Below are 10,000 nucleotides of genomic sequence, written 5' to 3'. Positions count from 1 at the left end.
CTCCTTTTCCTTCTCCTCCTCCTTCTCTTCCTCCTCTTCTTCCTCCTTCTCCTCCTCCTCTTCTTCCTCCTCCTCCCCTTCAGCCTCCTCCTCCTCCTCCTCCTTTTCCTATTTTCTTTCTTCTTTTCCTTCTTCGTTCTTTTTTTTATTATAATTTCTCCTTACTTCTGTTCTTTTTCTCTTCGTCACACCTCAACATCCTCTCTGATCCTTTTTTAATTTTTTCTTTCTCCTTCAATGTTTCTTTATGTATCGTACGTCTTTCCTACTTCCTTTTATTTTCGTTTTCCTTCCCATGCCTTTTCCTCCTCCTTTGCTTCTGTCCTTATTCATATAATCTCAGTGCATTCATTCCTGTATGTACATCCTGAATATTGACTGTAGTTACCATAACAACGCCTCCATTGTCATTTGCAGGATCCGGTGTGACGTAATTAGTCAAGCGAACGAATAACATGTGGTCTCTAAAAGTGCAAGTTAATCAAAACACACGCAATGTCTCCTGGTTTCACGATCAACATTTGACGACATGACGTCACAATGATACACGACTTGCTTTGTGAGGATGATACTAATTTAATTGTTCAGTGGTATTTACGATTTCTTATATACAGTATATATATATATATATATATATATATATATATGATTTCTATCATAATGTTCACCACACTATCAATACTCTCACTAACAATATCAGGAAAACATTAAATTCTTCAGCCAGCCAATCGGAATTTTATTTTATGAAGACAAAGGATGAGAGACAAATCGGACAAGATCTTGAAATACAAGATTTATGTAATCCAACCACTTTTTTGATTATCTAACGAATGTTGAGGTTCCAGAGGGCTTTTGACGTGGCAATGTCCATAGAAAATGTTTTATTGACGCCAAGTATTAATGAAGTATGAATGGCGGTTACATCTGCTAATGTGGCACTATATGCCATTAGCTAATAATCATGGATTTTTTTTTTAAACCGTTACATTACACAAATTTTGCTTTTTGTAATTACTTAAGGAACGTTTAGGAGTACAATTTTAGCAAAATTCTCTACTTTTATCTTAAACAAGTCTGATTTAGAATTGATGCAACGTGGCTTTCTGTCACGCATATTTCACGTTCGCTGCAAAGTCAAACCAGTATTCTCAGGTGAAAGCGAACACACTCCTTAACATTCATGAGTAAATCTCCATTCTCTGCTCGTACTCAGCCCCAGAGAATTTCGACTCCCGAGAAGGTGGTCAGCATTTGATGGTGCTTCTATACTCGGAATAAATTCTTGTTCTGCGGGTTTCGCCATTTGGACTATTCCCACCTCCTTTTGGTCACCGTCATCAACTCCACGCCATTATTGCAACCGACAAAACAACTCTATGGCCAATCTCGACACATATTCGTCGCTCGTTCATTTCTCATTCATTTTTCTCCTCTTCTTCCTCTTCCTTTTCCTCCTCTTCCATTTTCCTCCTCCTCTTCCTCTTCCATTTTCGCCTCCTCTTCCTCTTCTCTTTCCTCTTCCTCTTTCTCTTCCATTTTTCCTCCTCTTCCTCTTTCTTCTTCTTCTCCGCTTCCTATATAAGTTCCTCTTCCTGTATCTCCTCATCTCCTTCCTCCTCTTTCTCTTCCTTCATCTCCTGTTCTTAATCCTCTCCTCTTCCTCATCTTCCTCTTCCTTCTTTTCCGCTTTCTGTTCCTCTTCCTCCTCTTTTTCCTCCTCTTCCTCTTTCTTCTTCTTCTCCGCTTCCTCTTCCTATTCGTCTTCTTCTACCTCCTCTTCTTCCTCCTCTTCCCTCTCTTCCTCTTCCTCCTTCTTCTCCGCTTCCTGTTCCTATTCCTCTTCCTCTATCTCCTCCTCTTCCCCTTCCTTCTTTCTCTTCCTTCATCTCCTGTTCCTAATCCTCATCCTCTATCTCCTCCTCTTCCTCATCTTCCTCTTCCTTCTTTTCCGCTTTCTGTTCCTCTTCCTCCTCCTTTTCCTCATATTCCTCTTCCTTCTTCTCCTGTTCCTCTTCCTCTTCCTCCATCTCCTCCTCTATCTCCTCTTTTTCCTCCTCTTCCTCTTTCTCCTCCTTCTCCTCTTCCTTTCCTATTCTTCTTCCTCTACCTCCTCTTCTTTCTCCTCCTCGTCTTCTTCCTTCTTCTTCTCCGCTTCCTGTTCCTATTCCTATTCCTCTATCTCTTCTTCCTCCTCCTCCTCTTCCTCTTTCATCTCCCCGCTTCCTGTTCCTATTCTTCTCCCTCTATCTCCTCCTTTTCCTCCTCCTTATCTTCCTCTTCCTTCTTCTCCGCTCCCTATCCCTTTTCCTCTTCCTCTATCTCCTCTTCTTCCTCCCCCTCTTCCCCCTCCTCCTTTTCCTTCTTCTCCGCTTCCTATTCCTTTTCCTCTTCCTCTATCTTCTCTTCTTCCTCCCCTCTTCCCCCTCCTCCTTTTCCTTATTCTCCGCTTCCTATTCCTTTTCCTCTTCCTCTATCTCCTCTTCTTCCTCCCCCTCTTCCCCCTCTTCCTTTTCCTTCTTCTCCGCTTCCTATTCCTTTCTCTCTTCCTCTATCTTCTCTTCTTCCCTCTCTTTCTCTTCCTCCTGATCTCTTCTCTTCTTCCTCCTTCACGTTCTCCTTTTCTTTCACTTTCTTCCACAATTTCTCCATCCCTCCCTCCTTCTCTTTCTCATTCTCCTCTCCATCTTTCTTCTCTCCTCCTTCTTCTCGTCCTCCCTTTCCTCCTCCTCCTCCTCCGTTCCCTGCAACTCTGACTTTTATCTTCTCTTTTCTTTTCTTTTTACTTTTTCTTTTCCTTCTTCCCCTCCTCCTCCTCCTCCTCCTCCTCCTCCTCCTCCTCCTCCTCCTCCTCCTCTCGTCTTCCTCGCCATGCTTCCGGCCCTGTTCTCAGACTGTCTTCGTGGACACGAGCGGGAAGGGGAGGGGGGAGGGGGAGAGAGTGTGAGGGGAAGGGAGAGGGGAGGGGAAGGGAGAGTGGGAGGGAGAGTGGGAAGGAGAGTGGGAGGGAGAGGAAGGAGAGGGGGAGAGGAGGCCTTCGCCTCGTCGCCAGACTCCGCCTAGCCATGAACTTTTGACCTTTCTCTTCTTCTTTTTTTTTCTTTTTTATATTTCTTCGCCCAACAAAATCTTCAACCCCACTTCACATTTTCGCATCCCTTTCTGTTGCCCCCACTCCCACCTTTCTCCTCTCTTTCTCTCTCTCTCTCTCTCTCTCTCTTTCTCTCTTTCTCTCTCTCTCTCTCTCCCCATTTCTCTCCCCATGAAACTTCTCTGTACACGAGATATCAACTTTTTTTTTTAGTCTAGACAAATGGTGAAAACACAGTACAGTACAGTACATATGCGCGCACACACACACACACACACACATACACACACACGCACACACACACACACACGCACGCACACACGTATTCAGTATCTGTAATGATGAATTAGTATCAGCTCAAGGTTAGAAAGAGATCGGGATCCTTTATTACCGCCACGCGTTGTATCTAGCGGGACTTGAACCTCCATTCATGGAATTCCCTGCCTACTGATGCTGTCAAGCTGATAAACGGCCATTCGCCCGTGACGGCGGGGTTGGGGCGGGGGGGGGGTGAGACTAAAGGTGGTGGCACGCTAGGCGTTTCTCGCTAGCATGCTACTTGCTTTTACTCCTCCGTTGGACTAGGAACGACTTCAGTTTCGAATTTTTTTTTCTTCGAATTTCCAAATGTTAAATTATTCTTGCGTCATATAGTTGGAAGCTGAATGATGAACTAAGAGAAGTTAAATCTAGAATACGAATGTTAGACACAAAATTGTTGAGATGTTCTTACGGAAATCTAGAATATTGTAACCGAAGTCGTTTCTACTCAAACTAAGTAGCAAAAGCAAGTAGCATGCTAGCCTAGTGTGCCATCTTAGCTTTGCTCATGCTTCCAAGAGAACGTATGAAATAAGAACTATTGTTATATAGACTCTAGGAAGACTAGTACTTTGTTTTAAGAACACTGTGTTTGTACATGTTGATTACTTTTTAATTATTTGTATATACGCTGTCCTTTCTTATCATTTTGAAATCCTAAAATAAACAAGTACAGACTATTTACTAATAATTCATGAGCTGTCAAGTGCCCAAAGCGAATGAGTACTTTATACTCAGGTCTACTGACACAAAGAGACTGTGGAGCCACTTATACTTATAGACTTATCCTGTGCTATTAAGTGAAATGGACATACATGACTAGATTACATATGAAATTAGAAAATTCGTCTATTTTTGTGAGTAGGTATAAAACATGACTTACTTAACTAGATATACATGTTAAATTATAAAATTTTAGTCTGATTTTTATAGTGAGGTAATTGCAGTCTCAACATCTCATACTACAGTTGATATCACTATAAGATATACTATTTAAGTACTAAATATAAAGTATGGCTACTCATAGCTATTTCTTTGTGATCATCTTTTTATACCATCCCACACCCACGAATTGGGAAGTGAGAAACCCCTGGTAGGACACTGACAGTTGCGGTGTGGTGGACAAGCCCCCCACATGTGCTATATTGGCTTATAGCATCGCCGCCTCAGAAGTGGGTTGGACCAGATATTGATAGACTGTGTAGAATTAGTTGGCCTTCGGCCTTGTAGTAATTGTGTTAGAGTTAAGTCTATGGTACGCCTGTACTACATGAATTTGCATCCTCTCGAAAGCACAACCTAAGCCCTGCCGAGCCATATTTCGGTCAGGCTGGTTGGTGTGCTTCTTTAGCGTACGCAATAGGCCTATATAAGGGGGCCAGGTTTGGTGCCCCGAGGTCAGACCCTCTCTTGTACTTGTACCCAACAGAGTCCGACCCGAGCTCGCGGTCACCTTGTGGTTTAGGGGCCCTGCCCGCGTCGACCCAACCAGAATAAAACCAACGAAACTCACCCGAGTTTCCTTCACTCCTTCGGCACCTAAGCACAAGTGACATCCCCGTATGTTACATTGGTGACCACCGGAGTTTGGACACGAGTACACCCAGCCCCCCTTCTGATCTGGTTCATCGACAACTTGTGTGACTACATGGACGCTCGTCAACCCCACCACAGCCTTCGCAGCTCACGAGCGCCTCCTCGCTCGACGGCACGACCATCCCTTCGCCTGACGTCCCAACAGCCCTCTTCGCGCGACGTCGCGACTGCCTCCCAGGTCGACGTCACAACGCTACCGCCGTCACCGTCACCGTCTGCGCCCCTGTCAGTCCGCGCTTCCACTGACATCGCAGACGGCCTATGCTCCCGCTGCCGCAGTCGTCGCCGCCGATGTCACCGCCTCCACAGCTTCCTCCCTCCTTTGACGTCACCCACGGCCCGCCTTCCTGCTTGGACATCACGATTCCACGCTTCGCAGGGGAAGGGGGGTAAATGTGGCGAACAAGCCCCCACATATGCTATGTCGGCTTATGGCATCGCAACCCCAACAGTGGGAGCAACCGTGAAGTGATAGACGGTGTAGGAATAGTTGTCCTTCGGCCTCATATTAATTGTGTGTAGAATAAGTCTTTAGTTCTCCTATATTGCATGTATTTGTATCCTCATAGAAACACACTTCAGCCCTACGCCCGGCAACCCTGCGCCAGCCAGAGGTAGGCTACTTTTCGGTACTCAAGGAGAGTACTTAAAGGGTGCCGGGGTCAGGTCGCGGCCCAGTCCCTCTCTTGTACTTGTACCCAACAGAGTCCGACCCGAGCTCGCGGTCACCTTGTGGTTTAGGGCAGGGCCATGAGCCCTGCCCGCGTCGACCCAACCAGAATAAAATCAACGAAGCTCAAAAAAAAAAAAAAAAAAAAAAAAAAAAAAAAAAAAAAAAAAAAACGCTCGACGTCACACGGCCGCCTCCTCTCTCGACGTCACAACCGCCCGCCGTCGCCGCCGCCCACGAGCAACTCTGCGCTTCTTCGCTCGACGTCACACGGCCGCCTCCTTGCGCTCGACGTCACTACCGCCTCCTCTCTCGACGTCACAACCGCCCGCCGTCGCCGCCGCCCACGAGCAACTCTGCGCTTCTTCGCTCAACGTCACACGGCCGCCTCCTCTCCCGACGTCACAACCGCCGCCGTCTGCGCCCTCTGGAGGGAGTTTTCGCTCTCACTGACGTCGCTCACGGCCTATTCTCCCGCCGGCGCCGCCGCCGACGTCACACGCGCACCACCCTTTGACTTCACCCTCGACCGGCTCCACGATGGATACCACTCCGCCGCCGCCGCCGCAGCCATCGCTGACGCCGTCGTCGCCGCCGTCTGCGCCCCTTTCGGAAGTCAGCACTTCCACTGACATCGCAGACGGCCTATGCTCCCGCTGCCGCAGTCGTCACCGCCGCCGTCTGCGCCCCTTTCGGAAGTCCGCGCTTCCACTGACATCGCAGACGGCCTATGCTCCCGCTGCCGCAGCCATTGCTGCCAACGCTACCGCCGTCACCGCCGCCGTCTGTGCCCCTTTCGGAAGCCCGCGCTTCCACTGACATCGCAGACGGCCTAGGCTCCCGCTGCCGCAGTCGTCGCCGCCGCCGCCGCTGTCGCCGCCTCCACAGCTTCCTCCCTCCTTTGACGTCACCCACGCCCCGCCTCCCTGCTTGGACATCACGATTCCACGCTTCGCAGGGGAAGGGGGGTAAATGTGGTGGACAAGCCCCCCACATGTGCTATATTGGCTTATAGCATCGCCGCCTCAGAAGTGGGTTGGACCAGATATTGATAGACTGTGTAGAATTAGTTGGCCTTCGGCCTTGTAGTAATTGTGTTAGAGTTAAGTCTATGGTACGCCTGTACTACATGAATTTGCATCCTCTCGAAAGCACAACCTAAGCCCTGCCGAGCCATATTTCGGTCAGGCTGGTTGGTGTGCTTCTTTAGCGTACGCAATAGGCCTATATAAGGGGGCCAGGTTTGGTGCCCCAGGTCAGACCCTCTCTTGTACTTGTACCCAACAGAGTCCGACCCGAGCTCGCGGTCACCTTGTGGTTTAGGGCAGGGCCATGAGCCCTGCCCGCGTCGACCCAACCAGAATAAAACCAACGAAGCTCACCCGAGTTTCCTTCACTCCTTCGGCACCTAAGCACAAGTGACATCACAGTATGTTACAGCGGCATTTTATTTATTTATTTATTTATCTATTTATTTATTTATTTATTATTTTTTTTTTTTTTTGCCGATGTACGGGTCGCCTCCCCGCCTACCCAGGGTTGCCGGATATCAACGCAAGAAGCACGCAAAAGTACGTATAGGAAATCCAACAATAATTTATTTTCTTTCCACAACACTAAGTCTGTTATATTATATCCTACATCGATAATGTACAATTTATAAACACAAGAGAAATACGTTAACGTTCAAAGTATATTGACAAAAATATCAATATATTGTAAACGACTTTATAGAAGCTGTATCTATGATTTAGCAATAAAAAATAAACAAGGTGACTTGGCTGTATATATACATGTGTGTGTGTGTGTGTGTGTGTGTGTGTGTGTGTGTGTGTGTGTGTGTGTGTGTGTGTGTGTGTGTGTGTGTGCGTGCGTGTATATATATGCATTAGCCAGGTTTAAATAATTGAATTATCGAATTGGCCACTTAGACTTGAACAATTAAATCATTAATAATTCGAATTAACAAAAACCTTTGAGTAAATAACTTCCACCACGTGAGAGCGGGTAGGAATGAAGGGGACAACGCTAGGCGATGCAGCGGAATAAGAGTAAGTTTCCTTATCTTGCAAAGGGTTTCGCCAAAATAAAAAAAAATGTGAAATAATGTAATGATTCAGGTTAACGTCGCGAAACTCCCCTCTATCAGGAGGCTAGGACGGTGCCCCTTACAAAGAACTTTGTAACGTGAAATTTAATGAACCATGCCCTTGGTCCAACTCGCTGGCGGCAATCACCTCGACCTCCGTCGGAAGTTGCGACGCTCTAACCCACTGAAATCATTGCGGATTCTTTTGACACTTGATACAATGTACGATCTATCAAATATCAAACAGGATTTTTTTTTTTTTTTTTCAAAATAGAAGAAGGTACTCAGTGACAGCGGAATATTTTGGTTATATATTTTGAATGGATTATAATAACAAATGTAGATACTCTAACTCAGGTCTTTTTTAATGTAACCGATACGCTAGTGTTATGGAGAGTACGTTTACCGTCTAACGCTCAAAATCTAACGCACACATTTTTGCAAATAAGCACTATTTTGTGGAAACAGTTTTCACCTTAATAATAATTGTTAACTTCACATTACTTCTCAAAAATATCAGACACCAAAATTTTGTAGGAACATGATTGACTGAGAATAATTTTGATCCTCTCGATGTTGAATACATCTACCAGGTGACAGACAGAACAAATGTTCATGATGAACAACAGTGAAGATGTTCAAAGCTTTGTTACAATAAGACTCAAGGGTTTCTGGGTGACTCGGGTTGACAACTCGACAACATCACCCATCCCCACCCGTCCTGGGCCCCACCCCGACCTCCCCCACCCTACTCTATCTTCCTCACCCACAACTCCACCCTCCCACATCGTCCTCCACCCCCATCCTCCTTCATCTACACCCACCCTCACCCATGCCCCCAGTCACACCCATCCTCCCCCATGCCCGTCACCCACACCCAGCTTCACCCATGATCACCCCTCACCCCCACCCTCCCCCACCCACACCCATCCTCCCCACAACACCCACCTTCCTCCATGATCCTCCCACACCCACTGTCCCCTCCCCACACACCCTCCCCCACCCACACTCCACCCTCCCCCACACCCCCACCTCCCCCACACAATCCCCCACACCCCACCTCCCCCACCCACCCACCCGCACTCACACCCATCCTCCCCACAGCGCCCACCTTCCTCCATGATCACCCACACCCACACTCCCTCTCTCCACATCCCAGCCTCCCCCACGCCCACACCCCCACCCTCCCTCCCCCCACCCACCCGCAACCCCGTCTCACCTTGATTGTCTCCCTGAGGATCGCAATCTCTCTGGTGAAATGTTCGTTTTCGGTCATGAGCGACTCCAGCTGTTGCTGAGTCTCGACGCTGGGGCCCCGCATCTTCTGCATACGAAGTTCCTCCTCCAGTTGACGGACCAGCATGGCTTGTTTCTGGGGGAGAAAGAAGAGAAAAACGAGGTTAGTGTGAGCTTGTGTAGGTTTGTGGAACAAGATCAAAGGATTTACAAAGGATTACAAAGGCAGAGCATGCCGACAGGAGACCTTTTGGTCCATATCTAGGTCGGATGCGAAAAAAATCATGATAATAAATGAATAAAAAACTATAATGTTAATAATTAATAAAATACATAAATAAATGCATAGGCATTCATTATAGGCAGGCAAGCGCGATTCGTGTAGTCTGGAGACTATTCATCAGCGTGGGGATCGTAGTGGTAGGTTGGTCTTGACTTGTGTAGGTTAGTGGAAAAAGATTAAAGGGTCTGAAGGTTTAATCATAGATGGGGCTCATGGTGGTGGGTTAGTGTTGACTTGGGTAAATTTGTGGAAGAAGATTAAATGGTTTGAAGGTTAAGTCATAAGTGGAGTTCATGGTGTTTGGTTAGTACTAATTTGTGTAGGTTAATGGAACAAGATTAAATGATTTGAAGGTTTAGTCATAACTGGGGATCATGGTGGTAGGTTAGTGTTAAATTGTGTAGGTTAGTGGAACAAGATTAAAGGGTTTGAAGGTTTAGTCATAACTGGGGATCATGGTGGTAGGTTAGTGTTAACTTGTGTAGGTTAGTGGAACTAGATTAAAGGGTTTGAAGGTTTTGTCATAGGTGGGGTTCATGGTGGTGGGTTCGTGTTAACTTGTGTAGGTTAGTGGAACTAGATTAAAGGGTTTGAAGGTTTTGTCATAAGTGGGGATTATGGTGGTGGAGATTACGGCCTTGACTCGAGGTAACGCGAGTGGCCATGTATTAAGATAAAAAGGAATTCTGATGAATGGAACATACCTTATCTTATCAA

At 46.7% G+C, this 10,000-nt stretch overlaps 1 protein-coding gene across 17 annotated transcripts in view; it reads right to left on the bottom strand.

Moving 5' to 3' along the window:
• Positions 1 to 10,000, bottom strand: part of brp (ELKS/RAB6-interacting/CAST family member bruchpilot) — a 696,927-nt gene that overhangs the window by 225,305 nt on the left and 461,622 nt on the right. For all 17 annotated transcript variants that reach the window (XM_076211499.1, XM_076211493.1, XM_076211481.1 and 14 more), the window contains one exon: positions 8,984 to 9,136. In XM_076211499.1, coding sequence (XP_076067614.1) covers positions 8,984 to 9,136 — 153 coding nt within the window. The remainder of the gene's footprint in view (positions 1 to 8,983; positions 9,137 to 10,000) is intronic.

The sequence above is a fragment of the Oratosquilla oratoria genome, chromosome 28 (assembly GCF_046742065.1).
Source record: "Oratosquilla oratoria isolate Oo_2021 chromosome 28, ASM4674206v1, whole genome shotgun sequence".
Taxonomy (NCBI): Eukaryota; Metazoa; Arthropoda; class Malacostraca; order Stomatopoda; family Squillidae; genus Oratosquilla; species Oratosquilla oratoria.
The sequence above is the reverse complement of the archived record's forward strand: the minus strand, read 5'-3'. Positions and strand labels throughout refer to the sequence as shown.